The sequence below is a fragment of the Lagenorhynchus albirostris genome, chromosome 13 (genome assembly GCF_949774975.1).
Source record: "Lagenorhynchus albirostris chromosome 13, mLagAlb1.1, whole genome shotgun sequence".
In the NCBI taxonomy this organism is placed as follows: domain Eukaryota; kingdom Metazoa; phylum Chordata; class Mammalia; order Artiodactyla; family Delphinidae; genus Lagenorhynchus; species Lagenorhynchus albirostris.
In genome coordinates this window covers 13,505,982-13,524,429 of record NC_083107.1, presented here as the reverse complement: position 1 = coordinate 13,524,429, position 18,448 = coordinate 13,505,982, and the positions used below count along the sequence as shown (strand labels likewise).

At 38.8% G+C, this 18,448-nt stretch overlaps 2 protein-coding genes across 3 annotated transcripts in view; one reads left to right on the top strand and one right to left on the bottom strand.

Annotated features, from left to right (window-relative positions):
- The window catches only part of RNF103 (ring finger protein 103), a 127,503-nt gene that overhangs the window by 22,272 nt on the left and 86,783 nt on the right, over positions 1–18,448 (bottom strand). For both annotated transcript variants that reach the window (XM_060169930.1, XM_060169931.1), the window contains one exon: positions 12,437–12,616. In XM_060169930.1, the coding sequence (XP_060025913.1) occupies positions 12,437–12,616 (180 nt within the window). The remainder of the gene's footprint in view (positions 1–12,436; positions 12,617–18,448) is intronic.
- Positions 9,574–10,427, top strand: LOC132531861 (UPF0729 protein C18orf32 homolog). Its single transcript, XM_060169986.1, has 2 exons — positions 9,574–9,845; positions 10,367–10,427. Exons 1-2 carry the CDS (start codon positions 9,574–9,576, stop codon positions 10,425–10,427), a joined length of 333 nt encoding a protein of 110 aa, XP_060025969.1.

Here is an 18,448-nt window from a genome sequence, read left to right as displayed (position 1 = left end):
TGCATTGGAAGGCGGATTCTTAACCACTGGACCACCAAGCAAGTCCTAAATAGAGGAACATCTTAAGGAGAAGGAATGACTTCATCAAATGGTGGCTTTTCAAACAACAACAGGCTTGGGGTGGGACAGGGGACACTGGAGGTCAAAACAGACAAACCTCTCAGGAACTCGTGTCACAGTATTTCTAGTGTTCTCTTTTCTCACTCCCAAAATGTAGACTCCTCCCTTCCGCTCTGTTCTGGGTTCTATCATCAGTTACCTTCTCTGTTGTATTTAACTTGCCAACAGACAACATCCAACTATAAACCCTCTCAACAACCGCCTCCCTGGGGATTCCTCCTGCCAGGCACCATGCTCAGGAGCTGGGGAAGCAGGGTGACCCTCATGGAGCCAGTCTGGACAGCCCCAGATGGAGTCTCCTGTCTCTCTTAGGCCTGTTCCTCCCTCTGGGCTTCCAGTGTCTTTTAATGCCCTTCAGTCTTTCCAGGGTCAAGGGTTTGGAGCACCTCAGGCTTATTTCTGCCTTCACCATGTCCACTTAACTCTGCACCCACAACAGTTCTCCAGTGTGCTCTCTCCCACTCATCCCACCAGACTAACCCATCCGGGCCCTGCCCATCCCCTCTCGGGTCCTCCCACCTCCCACCTGGCTGCATCTGCAGCCTGTGCTTACAGTGCGTGAGGCTCCCCACCGCCTAGGAAATGAAGTCACCGTTCCTCAGCCGAACTCTCCAAACTCTGACTCCAAATTACCTTTCTAGCCTCACCTCCCACTGCCCCCGTCATGCACTCTTGCCGGACTGGATCGAGGGCTGTTTGCTGAACACAGCGTGAACTACCTTACCTATGCCTCTGTGCCCCCAATCCCTCTACCCAGACACCTCTCTGGTTCTCCCACATGGCCCTCCCTCTGAACTCCCACTGCAGTTTATCTGCAGCACCTCCAGAGCACGTCTCAATCTGAACTTGTCTATGAAAAGCACTGCTCTCCTAACAGCTGTCACAACTGTCTTCTTCAGCTGCCTGCTCATCCTCTCCGGCCATCCCTCCCCCTTGCTCCCAGGTACCCCAACCTCCCAGAACCTCCTTCAGTGTCTGAAGACACAGTTCTTTGTGGCCCCAGGGCCTTCACACATGCCGGCTAACACTCTGGTTGGAACCAGGTTACCCCCTGCCCCAACGCTTAATTACTCATCCTCCTTCAGATATCATCAAGGCATGAAAGGAGCCACCCTTGAGTGCATTTCCCTTTTACACTCTCCTAGTGCCCATCACAGTTTGCATTTATAAATATCCATTTATTTATTTAATTTATTGTTTTATTAGGTATGTTTATTTTTATTAAAAGTATCTGTTTTTTGCTTTTCACTCCATAGCTGAGGCCAATGACTGCCTATAATGTTCACTATTTTATCCCTGCTCCCCAGCAATATATCTGGCACATAATAGGGGCTAAAAGAAATGGATTTATTACATGAATCATCATTTTTCTCTTTGTAGCTTAGGCTACCTGCCTGAGAAGACTGGGGAAGTTCCTCATGAAACCTACACTTAATCCAGCCTCCCCACTCTCTTACCTCCCTTTCGCTCTTTCTTAAAAAAGAGGAGATGGGGAGAAGCAGCTCTGAGAAACAATGCAAGGAACATAAGAAAAAACATTTTTAAAGATTATCAAGGGTACAGGCACTAGTCCCCTCCACCAGGAAGCCTACACAACCCAATGAACCAAACTTAGCCACTGGGGACAGACACCAAAAACAACGGGAACTATGAACCTGTGGCCTGCGAAAAGGAGACCCAAAATACAGTACGTTAAGCAAAAGGAGAAGATGGAGAAACACACAGCAGATGAAGGAGCAAGGCAAAAACCCACGAGACCTAACAAATGAAGAGGAAATAGGCAGTCTACCTGAAAAAGAATTCAGAATAATGATAGTAAAGAAGATCCAAAAACCTGGAAATAGAATGAAGAAAATACAAGAAACATTTAACAAGGATCCAGAAGAACTAAAGAGCAAACAAAGAGTGATGAACAACACAATAAATGAAATTAAAAATTCTCTACAAGGGATCAATAGCAGAATAACTGAGGCAGAAGAACGGATAAGTGACCTGGAAGATAAAATAGTGGAAGTAACTACTGCAGAGCAGAATAAAGAAAAAAGAATCAAAAGAATTGAGGACAGTCTCAGAGACCTCTGGGACAACATTAAACGCACCAACATTCTAATGATAGGGGTCCCAGAAGAAGAAGAGAAAAAGAAAGGGACTGAGAAAATATTTGAAGAGATTATAATTGAAAACTTCCCTAATATGGCAAAGGAAATAGTTAATCAAGCCCAGGAAGCACAGAGAGTCCCATACAGGATAAATCCAAAGACAAACATGTCAAGACACATATTAATCAAACTATCCAAAATTAAATACAAAGAAAAAATATTAAAAGCAGCAAAGGAAAAACAACAAATAACACATAAGGAAATCCCCATAAGGTTAGCAGCTGATCTTTCAGCAGAAACTCTGCAAGCCAGAAGGGAGTGGCAGGACATATTTAAAGTGATGAAGGAGAAAAACCTACAACCAAGATTACTCTACCCAGCAAGGATCTCATTCAGATTTGACGGAGAAATTAAAACCTTTACAGACAAGCAAAAGCTAAGAGAATTCAGCACCACCAAACCAGCTTTACAACAAATGCTAAAGGAACTTCTCTATGCAGGAAACACAAGAAAAGGAAAAGACCTACAATAATAAACCCAAAACAATTAAGAAAATGGTAATAGGAACATACATATCGATAATTACCTTAAGTGTAAATGGATTAAATGCTCCAACCAAAAGACATAGATTGGCTGAATGGATACAGAAAAAAGACCCATATATATGCTGTCTACAAGAGACCCACTTCAGACCTAGGGACACATACAGACTAAAAGTGAGGGGATGGAAAAACATATTCCATGCAAATGGAAATCAAAAGAAAGCTGGAGTAGCAATTCTCATATCAGACAAAACAGACATTAAAACAAAGACTATTACAAGAGACAAAGGAGGACACTACATAATGATCAAGGGATCAATACAAGAAGATATAACAATTGTAAATATTTATGTACCCAACATAGGAGCACCTCAATACATAAGGCAAATGCCAACAGCCATAAAAGGGGAAATCGACAGTAGCACAGTAATAGTAGGGGACTTTAGCACCCCACTTTCACCAATGGACAGATCATCCAAAATGAAAATAAATAAGGAAACACAAGCTTTAAATTACACATTAAACAAGATGGACTTAATTGATACTTATAGGACATTCCATCCAAAAACAACAGAATACACATTATCCTCAAGTGCTCATGGAACATTCTCCAGGATAGATCATATCTTGGGTCACAAATCAAGCCTTGGTAAATTTAAGAAAATTGAAATCATATCAAGTATCTTTTCTGACCACAATGCTATGAGACTAGATTTCAATTACAGGAAAATATCTGTAAGAAATACAAACACGTGGAGGCTAAACAACACACTACTTAATAACCAAAGTATCACTGAAGAAATCAAAGAGGAAATCAAAAAATACCTAGAAACAAATGACAATGAAAACAGTATGACCCAAAACCTATGGGATGCAGCAAAAGCAGTTCTCAGAGGGAAGTTTATAGCAATACAATCCTACCTTAAGAAACAACTCAAATAAACAACCTAACTTTACACCTAAAGCAATTCGAGAAGAAGAACAAAAAAACCCCAAAGTTAGCAGAAGGAAAGAAATGATAAAGATGAGATCAGAAATAAATGAAAGAGAAATGAAGGAAATGATAGCAAAGATCAATAAAACTAAAAGCTGGTTCTTTGAGAAGATTAACAAAATTGATAAACCATTAGCCAGACTTATCAAGAAAAAAAGGGAGAAGACTAAAATCAATAGAATTAGAAATGAAAAAGGAGAAGTAACTGACACTGCAGAAATACAAAGGATCAGGAGAGATTACTACAAGCAACTGTATGCCAATAAAATGGAGAATGTGGAAGAAATGGACAAATTCTTAGAAATGCACCACCTTCCGAGACTGAACCAGGAAGAAACAGAAAATATGAACAGAGCAATCACAAGCATGGAAATTGAAACTGTGATTAAAAATCTTGCAACAAACAATAGCCCAGGACCAGACGGCTTCACAGGCGAATTCTATCAAACATTTAGAGACGAGCTAACACCTATCCTTCTCAGACTCTTCCAAAATATAGCAGAGGGAGGAACACTCCCAAACTCCTTCTACGAGGCCACCATCACCTTGATACCAAAACCAGACAAGGATGTCACAAAGAAAGAAAACTACAGGCCAATATCACTGATGAACATAGATGCAAAAATCCTCAACAAAATACTAGCAAACAGAATCCAACAGCACATTAAAAGGATCATACACTATGATCAAGTGGGGTTTATCCCAGGAACCCAAGGATTCATCAATATATGCAAATCAATGAACGTGATATACCATATTAACAAACTGAAGGAGAAAAACGATATGATCATCTCAATAGATGCAGAGAAAGCTTTTGACAAAATTCAACACCCATTTATGATAAAAACCCTCCAGAAAGTAGGCATAGAGGGAACTTTCCTCAACATAATAAAGGCCATATATGACAAATCCACAGCCAACATCGTTCTCAATGGTGAAAAACTGAAACCATTTCCACTAAGATCAGGAACAAGACAAGGCTGCCCACTCTCACCACTATTATTCAACATAGTTGTGGAAGTTTTAGCCACAGCAATCAGAGAAGAAAAAGGAATCCAAATTGGAAAAGAAGAAGTAAAGTTGTCACTGTATGCAGATGACATGACACTATACATAGAGAATCCTAAAGATGCTACCAGAAAACTACCAGAGCTAATCAATGAATTTGGTAAAGTAGCAGGATACAAAATTAATGCACAGAAATCTCTGGCATTCCTATACACTAATGATGAAAAATCTGAAAGTGAAATTAAGAAAACACTCCCATTTACCATTGCAACAAAAAGAATAAAATATTTAGCAATAAACCTACCTAAGGAGACAAAAGACCTGTATGCAGAAAATTATAAGACACTGATGAAAGAAATTAAAAATGATACAAATAGATGTAGAGATATACCATGTTCTTAGATTGGAAGAATCAACATTGTGAAAATGACTCTACTACCCAAATTAATCTACAGATTTAATGTAATCCCTATCAAACTACCACTGGCATTTTTCACAGAACTAGAACAAAAAATTTCACAATTTGTATGGAAACACAAAAGACCCCAAAGAGCCAAAGCAATCTTGAGAAAGAAAAATGGAGCTGGAGGAATCAGGCTCCCTGGCTTCAGACTATACTACAAAGCTACAGTAATCAAGACAGTATGGTACTGGAACAGAAACAGAAATATAGATCAATGGAAAAGGATAGAAAGCCCAGAGATAAACCCACGCACATATGGTCACCTTATCTTTGGTGAAGAGGCAAGAATATACAGTGGAGAAAAGAAAGCCTCTTCAATAAGTGGTGCTGGGAAAACTGGACAGCTACATGTAAAAGAATGAAATTAGAACACTCCCTAACACCATACACAAAAATAAACTCAAAATGGATTAAAGACCTAAGTGTAAGGCCAGACACCATCAAACTCTTAGAGGAAAACATAGGCAGAACACTCTATGACATAAATCACAGCAAGATCCTTTTTGACCCACCTCCTAGAGAAATGGAAATTAAAAAAATAAACATATGGGACCTAATGAAACTTAAAAGCTTTTGAACAGCAAAGGAAACCAAAAACAAGACGGAAAGACAACCCTCAGAATGGGAGAAAATATTTGCAAATGAAGCAACTGACAAAGGATTAATCTCCAAAATTTACAAGCAGCTCATGCAGCTCAACATTAGAAAAACCAACAACCCAATGCAAAAATGGGCAGAAGACCTAAATAGATATTTCTCCAAAGAAGATATACAGATTGCTAACAGACACATGAAAGAATGCTCAACATCATTAATCATTAGAGAAATGCAAATCAAAACTACAATGAGATATCATCTCACACCAGTCAGAATGGCCATGATCAAAAAATCTACAAACAATAAATGCTGGAGAGGGTGTGGAGAAAAGGGAACCCTCTTGCACAGGGAACTATATTCAACATCCTGAGAGAAACCATAATGGAAATGAATATAAAAAAGAATATATATTAAAAAGAAGACTATCGATAATAAAGAACAAATTATATTCATGAAATAAGAACAAGATGATTTTAAAAAAATAAGATCAGAGAACTCTTTCCTGAAAATTAAAATTAAGACAGCTAAAATAAAGAATTTGAGAAGAAATAGAAAATAAAGTTGAGCAAATTTCTCAGAAAGTAGAACACAAAGACAAATTGATGATGATAATGACAATAACATTTAGAACCTAAATATACAGCAGTTACCATGTGCCAGGCACTGAATTAAGTCTCACAACTATCCTATTAGGAAGGTACTATGATTATTTCCAAAGTGAAAACAGGAAAGATAAAAAAATTAAAGGATCAGTCTGGGAAATCAACTGACTAAACAACTGACTAAAATCTTTCCTAACAACTGACTAAAATCTTTTCCTTTCAGAAAGAAACAGAAAATATAGTGGAAATGAAATGAACACATCGACATACCCAAGAACTGAAGGACCAAGAAACAGAAGGGACAGAACCCTTGCTTTTTAGAAACCCATGTCGAAATATCTGCACATGAAATTATATGATGTCTTGGATTCCCAGGGGAAAATACAGGGAGAGGCGGGGATACAGATGAAGTAAGACCAGCCAAGATTCTTGGATGGGCTTATTAATTTTGATGTATCCATTAAGATATGAGTGGAGATGTCAACTATACAATGATAAAGTCAGGCCTGAAGATAAAGATTTGGAAATCAATGGCATTTAAAGGCATGAGGTTAGATGAGATCACCTATGGGGAGAGAGGCAAGATGGAAAAGAGCAGAGGATCTAGAACAGAGCCCTGGAGTATTTTAACATACAAGTATCAAAGAGCAGATATTTTACTTTTCAGATGTGATAAAGCCACATTATAATACATATTTGAAGCAACATAATATATTATTATGGATGTATACTTAAGGGATAACAGGCTCTTGATATACGTTGTTTATGTTTACAGTTACATTCATTACTGAAAGTACATGCTACAGGAGAAGAGATATTTTTCATGTAGATTAATGAATATTTGTGAGCTATAACTCCTTGAAAAGATATTTTGGAATCAGTACACAGGAAGAAAAGGTGAACAGAAGAGACTGGTCAAGCCCACTAGTTCCCAGGGAAATGTTATAACATTTCTCAAAAATTAAAAAGTCTGACAAAGGTTGGTGGAAAGGTATGGAAAAAAGAACCCTTATCCGCTGCTGGTGGGAATACAAATTTGTCTCTTTGGAGAACAATTTTGCAATTCTAGCAAAATTTAAACCCAGCTATTTTTAACCCAGCAATTCTACTTCTGAGTATATAACTGTCCTAAAGAAACACATGTGTAAAAGTGAAAAGACATTCACAACAGCACTGTTTAGTAATAGCAAAAACTGAAAACAGCCTAAATGTCCATCAACAGGGAAGAGAAAAATAAAATGTGATACATTCACAGGATGGAATACCACCCAGTAGTTAAAAACATACTTATTTATCATATCAAACTACATTTATCATTATATCAATATATTTATCAAAATATATTTATCATATCAAAATATATTTATCATTATATTTATGGGTATATTTCAATAGGACAATGATAAATGGGAAAAAAAGATGCAGAATGGTACACACAGTATAACACCATTTATACAAATTTTAATATTCATGATAGTGGTTACCTCTGAGGAGGCTGAAAGAGAAGGGAATGGAACTGCAAAGGTATATTAAAGAAGCTTCAACTTTAGTAATACTGCTTTCTTTTACAATATAAAAACTAAGGCGGGGAGAAGCGGGGGTGGGATGAATTGGGAGATTGGGACTGACATATATACACTACTATGTATAAAATAGATAACTAATGTAAACCTACTGTATAGCACAGGGGACTCTACTCAGTGCTGTGGTGTGGTGACCTAAATGGGAAGGAAATCTAAAAAAACAGTGGATTTATGTATAGGTATGACTGATTCACTTTGCTGTACAGCAAGAAACTAACACAACATTGTAAAGCAACTATACTCTAATAAAAATTAATTTAAAAAAACTGAGGCAAATATAACAAAATGTCAAATTGTATTGGTTCTGGGTGTTAGGTACATAAGCACGCGCTATATTATCCTGTGTACTACTATCTTTGCACCTGGGGAGAAAAAGAGTCTGTGAATACAGTGCTTTATTCATAGGGGGAAAAAGGGCAAAATAAGCTATATGTTTTTTGATGTTGATTCAGTAAAGGAAATGCTGAAAATTTTAAAAATAAGCTTATCATGGTCAACTGAACATGTATCTTTTCAGCATGTTGCAGGAAAAATAGGGAGTAAATATGAAGCTTTCAATGATGGCTGTAAAAGTCAAGTATATTTAGTTAAGCTTTCAAAATAACAGATAAGATTAGACTGTTTCTCCACAGTACTCAATACCTGGCTTGTGCAAAAGGCATATATCTAGGTTATATATCCAATATTTAAAGAGCCTAAATACATCACTTTAGGGCTGAAATAACACAACTGCTAAAAGTTAAGAAGATATGGTACAAACAGTTGTCTTATTTTTTTTTACTCTTTCTTAATCCATGGATTGTTTTCTTCAGTATCTGGAGAAAGAAACTGATATATTCACTATTAGGCACATTAAAAAAACCACATTCAAATGTTAAAACTGAACATAAAGAAATACCTTCAGAGCCAAGTACGACCAAACAACGGATTAAGTACTCATTTGGCACCAGCGTTTAAATTGAAACATTCAAGTCTTCTAACTTTTGAGTGTGATGTACTCATCAATGTAGTAACTGACAGAGTTGAAGATATTCTTTCTTTGGCTGCACTGTGCGGCTTGCGGGATCTTAGTTCCCCGACCAGGGCTTGAACCTGGGCCACGGCAGTGAAAGCGCAGAGTCCTAACCACTGGACCACCAGGGCATTCCCTGAAGATATTCTTTAGTGAAAAATTACCCTGTAATTTCTGAATCTGTACTCAGTCTAATTATCTGACAGTTATTTGCTGCTATTCTCAAAGAACTCTAATTCTGAGTTAGGATTTCTTCATTTAACCGAAAATAAGTAAGAAAAGAAACCAACTGGATGTAAAATTTAACCTATGCCTCAAGCTGTCAGTGATCTGGAGACAGATGCCTGCGGAAGATCACAACGGTATTATACTGGACACTGAAAGGTAACTAAATTATGTTTATTTTTAAATATTATAATGAGTTTTTGAAAATTAAATTGGGCGGTGCCCACTGGGTTGGCTGTGGCATGTCCCCCTGTGACCTCCCCTCTGGAAGCGTGGACACTGCCACTGGGGCTTGGTGGTCGCAGGTCAGGATCTCAAGCCTGGGACAATGGTGTGCATTCCCTGCATCGTCATTCTAGTTGTGCTCTGGGTCTACAAAAAGTTCCTGGAACCATATATATACCCTCTGATTTCCCCCTTTGTTAGTTGTATGTGGCCTAGGAAAGCTATACAAGAATCCAATGATAAAAACAAAGGCAAAATAGACTGTAAGGGTGCAAACACAAATGGATTACCAACAAGAGGACCAACAGAAATCTCTGATAAAAAGAAAGACTTAAGTGACTGTCACAAAGGATCTCATTGTTTTAAAAATGGATCTGATAGGGCTTCCCTGGTGGCGCAATGGTTGAGAGTCTGCCTGCCGATGCAGGGAACATGGGTTCGTGCCCCGGTCCGGGAAGATCCCACATGCCGCAGAGAGGCTGGGCCCGTGAGCCATGGCTGCTGAGCCTGCGCATCCGGAGCCTGTGCTCCGCAACGGGAGAGGCCACAACAGTGAGAGGCCCGCGTACCGCAAAAAAACAAAACAAAACATAAAATGGATCTGATAGTATGAAGCACCTTCTTTGTACTTGTCTCTGATCTTTTTTCCTGAGACCAGAATTTGGGCTAGATAGTTTACATATTTACCTGACACTAATCAGGAAATACCTGGTATTTGTATTTAAAATGTAGCTAGTTATATTTAATGACCTCATTCCTGAGTTCCTTTTTTATTAAAGTAGCTTTCATTTCTTTTATTGCAGTTTTAAAAATAGGAATAAATAAAAGGTTCATGCCAGTAGACACTGTTCCTAAATCAGTCCCTAAAACTCCTTGGGCCTCTAGTTTTTATTCAGGCTCTTCAAATTTGAGGAGTATAATTTTACTGTGAAACAGTGCAGTGAGACTGTGCGGTGAAATGAAAGGTAGTTTTTGGAGATGATAATGACTTGAAACATAAAGATGTAATTACTGTCTAACTCAATGGAGCAGCTTATCTATGAGAGTAGTAATTACTGTTTATTGCTCTGAGGAAGACAGAAAAGACAGGGAAATGGGGTAACCTCTCTGAAAAATAGAACATCTTTAACATAAATGGCTAATGTATATTATAAAATTCTAATCCTTGTCGTATTCCTTCTATTCCTACGAATGTATTAAATATTCAGTTTAGCTTGTTGTTCTTTTTTCTTTTAAAATATAAATATTTAAAAGTAAGATTTTTTAACCACATCAGAAATCAGGATTGTAATAATGTGATGGCATCAGGATAGTTATGGAGGAGCAATATATTTTTTCTTCTTCTTTTTTAAAGTTTAGATTGTATCAGTTATTTTGTTCCATAATAAGACACTAAAATTTGTGGTTTTCAGCAACAGTGACGTGCACAGTTATTTGCTGGTCTGGGCCTCTCCACATGATCTTTCATCCTGGGCCTCTTCATTTTAGTGTAAGGATCTATAAATATTCAAAGACGATGAGACGTATCTTTATAGAATATTTATTTTCTCTGAAGCAAGGAGAAGTTAGAAAGGACTCCCTGCCTTGGGTCCCCAGTGAAGTCCTGGGTCCTAACTGAGGCTCTGTGAAGCTGTGTCTGGTCAAGTCATTGATCCACCTTGGACTTCCTTTGATATAAATGTGTTTCAACTTTTCTGCCCCAGCCTACCTGAGGGATAAGATAAATTCTCATTAGCAACTAAATCCAGTTGATTAATTTAGTTTGTTTTTTAAAGTATTAAAAACTATATTATGAAAATAGCAGATGTTCATAGTAGAACAATGCAAGGGCAGGTTAAATGAAAAGTTACTGTTCTTTCTCTACTCTCATTTCTTTGTTCTAGCTCCACAGATGTAACCACTATTAGCTTTTTGTATAGCCTTCTAGCAACTTTCTTTCTTTTTTTTTTTGCAGTACGCGGGCCTCTCACTGTTGTGGCCTCTCCTGTTGCAGAGCACAGGCTTCAGATGCGCAGGCTCAGCGGCCATGGCTCATGGGCCCAGCCGCTCGGCGGCATGTGGGATCTTCCCGGACCGGGGCACGAACCCGCGTCCCCTGCATCGGCAGGCAGACTCTCAACCACTGTACCACCAGGGAAGCCCTAGCAACTTTCTTAAAATATATCATTAAAAAAAAAAAATTAAATTGATAGTACACATGTATGCTGAATACCCAATACAGGGCCTGCAGGTTCCTAAGATGTAAGAAAGCATTAGGTTGAAAGTCAGAGATGAGGCAGAAAAGGAGGTGAGTGAAAGCCAAAGACAAACTTAAACTATTTAAAATCCTGCCTGGGGCAACTCTGGGCCTAGGGCCGAAGAAACTCTTTCCTTCATCCTCCCTCTAAGGTGTGGGCGCACTGCTTATGCCTATGACTCAACCCTCAGGTCACTTTACAATACTGTTCACATGAGGAAATACAGTCTGAATTCTAAACAAAGTACATTTAGATGGAGATTTTCCCATTATTTCAACAATACTGGCAAAAGAAAATGAATAACAATAAAATAAAAATGAGAGTAATAAGTATATTTTGCTTTTGTATAACACTCCAATTAAGACAATGTAAGGAATAAAAACCAGAGCTAAGACTGTCCTTCCTCATATATACACTAACAAACGTAAGGTAGATAGCTAATGGGAAGCAGCCGCATAGCACAGCTTGGTGCTTTGTGACCGCCTGGAGGGGTGGGATAGGGAGGGTGGGAGGGAGGGAGACGCAAGCGGGAAGAGATATGGGAACATATGTATATATATAACTGATTTATTTTGTTGTGAAGCAGAAACTAACACACCATTGTAAAGCAATTATACTCCAATAAAGATGTTAAAAAAAAAAAAAAGACCTTCCTATTCAAGGAAACAGTGTTAAAATAACGGCAAGAGCATCAGCTAATGATGTGGCTGTAAGGTACCGCTGTCTTACCCAGCTGATTCTTCATCCCCATGAGCACGGAGTTCATGTGTGCTTTGGATGCATAGAGCTTGCTCACGGCCTTCCTTGACCTGATCATCTCCTTGGCCAGAACCACACAGACATCCTTCTGACCCTTCTTGGCAGCATCTTTCACAGATCGTTTCACTTTTTCTTCTTCTCTTTGGATATCTAAATTTAGAACATAAGACAGAACATCAAAAAATTAAGGGTAAACCAGGAGAGTTATTGGCACTGAAATCTGTTCTTACTGTGATCTAAATGTACCTATTAAACAGGAAAACAGATAGGAGGATATAAACTAAATAAAAATAATTAATGTGGTTGGTATTCATAATTTCCGGAAACATTAAAGTAATATAAGAGTAAACAGAGGGCTTCCCTGGTGGTGCAGTGGTTGAGAATCTGCCTGCTAATGCAGGGGACACGGGTTTGAGCCCTGGTCTGGGAAGATCCCACATGCCACGGAGCAACTAGGCCCGTGAGCCACAACTACCGAGCCTGCACATCTGGAGCCTGTGCTCCACAACAAGAGAGGCCGTGATAGTGAGAGGCCCGCGCCCCGCGATGAAGAGTGGCCCCCGCTTGCCACAACTAGAGAAAGCCCTTGCACAGAAACGAAGACCCAACACAGCCATAAATAAATAAATAAAAAGCCAAGCATTTGAAGCCCTTAAAAAAAAAAAAAAGAGTAAACAGAAAAGTAAATCCTAATACACTAGACAAAATTTCAAAACTGACTTTGCAAGCCCATTCTAACATCTGTTGGTACTGGTACTAAGGAACTTTAAAAATACTGTAAATGCGGGGAATTCCCTGGTGTTCCAGTGGTTGGACTCAGCCCTTCACTGCCATGATCCTGGGTTCAATCCCTGGTTGGGGAACTCAGATCCTGCAAGCCACATGGCGTGGCCAAAAAGAAAAAGAATACTGTAAATGAATTCCAGAGCTTGCTCTCATAATCAATAAGTAGTATTCCCACAATTACAGGAGTACAACCTCAGTACATTTATTAATGATTTATAAAAACCTACAACTAAAGGAAAGCCTGAACATACAAAAAGTATCACATCAGTATCAACTAGAGGTAAGATATGTCTATGTTATGTGCTTTACGATTAGTAGAGATTTTTTCCAATTGTGGTAAAATATACATAACATCAAATTTACCATCCTAACCATTTTTAAGTACACAGTTCAGTGGTATTAAGTACATTCATATTGTTGTGAACCATCACCACCATCCGTCTCCAGAACTCTTTACAGTTTTCAACACTGAAACTCAAAGGCTTTAAATAATAACTCCCTATTCCCTCCTCCCACCAGCCCCTGGCAAATACCATTCCACTTCCTGTCTTTATGAATTTGACTACTCTAGGTACCTTATGTAAGAGGAATCCTACAGTATTTTGTGTGTGTGTGTTTGACTGGCTTATTTAACTTAGCATAAAGTCTTCAAGGTTCAGCCATGTTGGAGCATGTATCAGACACCCTGCTTTTTAAAGGCCGAATATTACATTGCATATATATATCAAATTTTGTTTATCCATTCGGCTATCGACAGACACTTGGGTTGCTTTCACAACCTTTAACTATTGTGAATAATGCTGCTATGAACATGAGTGTACAAGTATCTTTTTGAGACCCTGCTTTCAAATCATTTGTGTATATACTTATATTACCATAGACTTCATGGCTTAAAAATCATGAATTTATTTCTCATAGTTCTGGAAGCTAGGAAGTCCAAGATCAGGGTTCCTAGTGAGAACCTACTTCCTGGTTTGTAGGTGAATGCCCTCTTGCTGTATCTTCACAGGGCAGAGAGTTCACCTCTTGTCTCTCCTCTTATAAGGGCACTAATACCATTCATAAGGGCTACACCCTCATGACCTAATTACCTCCCAAAGGCCCCACCTCCAAATACCATCACATTGGGATTAGGGCTTCGATGTATGAAATTTAGGGGCACACAAACCTTCAGTCTATAGCATTCTGCCTCTGCGTACCCCCCCCAATTTATGTCCTTCTTATATGCAAAATGCATTCATTCCAACCCAACAGCCTCAAAAGTCTTAACTCATTCCAGCATCAACTTTAATGTTTAAGTCCAAAGTCTCATCTAAATATTCTCTAAATCAGATATGGGTGGGACCTGAAGTATGATTCAACCTGAGGCAAAATTCTTCTCCAGCTACGAATTTGTGACAGGCATAGAATAATCATTCTTACTCCAAAAGAAAAAAACAGGAAAGAAGGAAGGGGTGACAGGTCCCAAGCAAATCCAAAACCTAGCAAGGCAAACTCCATGAGCTCTTAAGACTCAAGAATAATCCTCTGTGAGTAGAGCCACAGAGGTAGAAAACAAACTTATTTTGTTTGGGGGGGGGTGGGGTGGGGGAGGGAGAATAAATTGGGAGATTGGGATGGACATATACACACTACTATATAGAAAATAGATAACTAATAAGAACCTGCTGTATAGCACAGGTAACTCTATTCAATACTCTATAATGGACTATATGGGAAAAGAATCTATAAAAAAAAGAGTGTACATATGTATATGTATAACTGATTCACTTTGCTGTACAGCAGAAACTAACACAACACTGTAAATCAACTATACTCCAATAAAAAACAAGCAAACAAACAAGGCAACGATCTTTGGTTTGATATTCTGACTTTCAGACCCACAAGGGTGGCAATGTCACCACGATGGCTGGTGGGGTACCATCATGCTGCAGCTTTCTGTGGGGGCCCCACCCAAGCTGAGGTTCTGCCAGGCAAGGGGTCTTTGGTTGGAGGCAGCCTAGCATATACAGGAACTGAGGTAGTGGCCCTGATGATGTGTGAATCAGATTTGGGGACATTCTTTCCTTTCCCTGAAGAAAAGTGCAAGTTAAAAGCCTAAGTTTTACTGTTTTGTCCTGTAAAATCTAAGAAGTCAGACAGCCTTCCTTTATTCTGACCTGGATCCGTCCCCATCAGTTCAGACTGGCAGTGATCTCTCTGGAGTAGCTGATAAAATCCATGGGTCACACCCATACTAATCTCCTTATCAAATGGTCAGTCACATAGGTCAGCCATACACTTGGTGTCTTCTGAACCAGCTTTCTCAGTTTTGCAATATGGACAAACAGATTATTCCAAATCTCTAAGTTCTGGTTCCACTTTGCTTAACAATTCCTTCTTCATTTCTCTCTCCTCGCACCTTACTATAAGTAGTCAGGAAGAACCATGCCACTCCTCCTATATTTTGCTTAGAAATCTCCTCAGCTAAACACACAATTTCATTGCTTGCAAGTTCTAATTTCCACGAAACAGTAGACCCTGAACACACTTCAGCCAAGTTCTTTGCCACTTTATCAAGAATTGTCTTTTTGCCACTGTCCAATAACATGTTTCTCATTTCCGTTTGAGATCTCATCAGAACGGCCTTTACCATCCATACTTCTACTAACATTATGTACATGGTTATTTATGTGTTCTCTAAGAAGATGGAGGCTTTCTCTCCAGCTCTGTTTTTTTCCCTTAAGCCCCCACCAGAATCATCTTTAAAGGTCCACTCCTGGCGAACTAGGGTTTTGTTAGCATGCAACTCGAAATTCTTCTAGCCTCTACCCATTAACCTAGTTCCAAAGCTGCTTCCACATTTTATGTGTTTGTTACAGCTTCTTGGTACCAATATCTGTATTAGTCAGATTAGTCAGGCTGCTATAATAAAAATACCATAGATTAGGTGGCTTAAACAACAGAAATTTATTTCAAACAGTTCTGGAAGCTGGGAAGTCCAAGATCAAGGTGCTGGCAAATTCAGTTCCTGATGGAAGTCCCCTTTTTCTGGTTTGCAGATGGATGCCTTCTTGCTGTGCCCTCTCACATGGAGGACAGACATTATTTGTCTTGTGTCTCTTCTGATAACAGCACTAATCTCGTTCATGAGGGCTCCACCTTCATGGACTAATTACTTGCTAAAAGCACCTCCCCCCCCCTCCACCAAATGCTATCACATTGGAGATTAGGGCTTCAACACATGAATTTGGGAAGGACACAAACCTTCAGCCCACAGCAATACTCGAAACTGGAATTTCTGGATCACATGGTAATTCTATTTTTAACCTTTTGGGGAACAGCTCTGTTTTCCACAGCTGCTGCACCATTTTACATTCCTGCCAATGGTGATCAATGGTTCTAACTTCTCCACATCCTTTGCCAACACTTGTTACTTTATGTTTTGTTTTGACTGATAGCAGCCATCCTAATGGGTATAAGGTGGTAGTACATCCTGATTTTGATTTATATTTCCCTAATGATTAGTGATGTTGAGCATCTTTTCATGTGCTTACTGACCACTGGTATGTTTTCTTCAAAAAATATACTATAGACTTGAAAGTCTATTCAAGTCCTTTGTCCATTTTTGAATATTTATTTGGATGCGCCAGGTCTTAGTTGTGGCACACAGGATCTTTGTTGTGGTGTGCAGGATCTTTAGTTGCAGCACGTGGGGTCTTTAGTTGCAGCGTGTGGCATCTTTTAGTTGTGGCATGCAGGATCTTTTAGTTGCGGCATGTGGGATCTAGTTCCCTGACCAGGGATTGAACCCAGGCCCCCATTATTGGGAGTGTGCAATCTTAACCACTGGACCACCAGGAAAGTGCCTGAAAAGGGCTTTTTAAAGTTGAGTTTTACGAGGTCAGTTCTACGTATATTCTGCAAATATTTTCTCCCAATCTATGGGTTGCCCTTTTAGTGTTTCCTCTTTTTACTGTGTCTTTTGATTCACAAACTTTTTCATTTTCATGAAGTCTATGTGGTCTGTTATATTTTTTTGTTGCCTGTGGCTTTCAGGTCATATCCAAGAAATCACTGCCAAACCCAATGTTGTGAAGCTATGGCCCTGTTTTCTTCTAGAAGTTTTCTAGTTTTCGTTTTTACATTTTGGTCTCTGATCCATTTTTAATTAATTTCCATATATGGTTTTAGGTAAGGGTCCAAACTCATTCTTTTGCATGTGGAAATCCAGTTTACATAGCACCATTAGTTGAGAAGGCTGTCTTTTCCTCACTGAATGGTCCTCACATATATTTGACCATATACGTGAGGGTTGATTTCTGGGCTCTCTATTCTATCTCACTGGTCTTTATGACTGTCTTCATGCCAGTAGCAAACTGGTTTTAATTAGACAGTTTTGTAGGAAGTTTTTTTCCTTACAGTTTTATTGATATATAACTGACATACAGCACTGTATAAGTTTAAGGTACATAGCATGATGACTTACTGACAGAGATCATGAAATGATGATCACAGTAAGTTAACATCTATCATCATATAGACAGAAAATAAAACACAGAAAAAATATTTCTTCCTTATGATTAGAACTCAAGATTTACTCTCTTAACAGCTTTCATATATAACCTACAGCAGTGTTCATTATATTCATCCTGTCATACATTACATCCCTAGGACTTATTTATCTTATACTGCAAGTTTGTACCTTTTGACCACCTTCATCCAATTCTCACTCCCCCCAAACCCCAACTCTGGTGATCACAAATCTGATCTCTTTTTCTATGAGTTTGTTTGTTTGTGGTTTTTTGAACTATAATTGACCTACAACACTATGATAGTTCCTGGTGTATAGCATAGTGATTTGGTATTTCTGTACATTACAAAATGATCACCACAATAAGTCTAGTTACCATCTGTCATCATACAATGATACTACATCATTATTGACTATATTCCCCACTCTGTACATTTCACCCCTGTGACTCATTTATTTTGTAACTGGAAGTCTGTACCTCTTAATCCCCCTCACCCATTTCACTCATTTACCTGCGCCCCTCCCCTCTGGCAACGATCCGTTTGTTCTCTGTATCAATAAGGGTTTCTGTTTTGCTATGTTTGTTCATTTGTTTTGTTTTTTAGATTCCAAGTACAAGTGAAATCATGGTATTTTCTTTCTGTCTTAATTTCACTTAGCATATTACCCTCTAGGTCCATCCA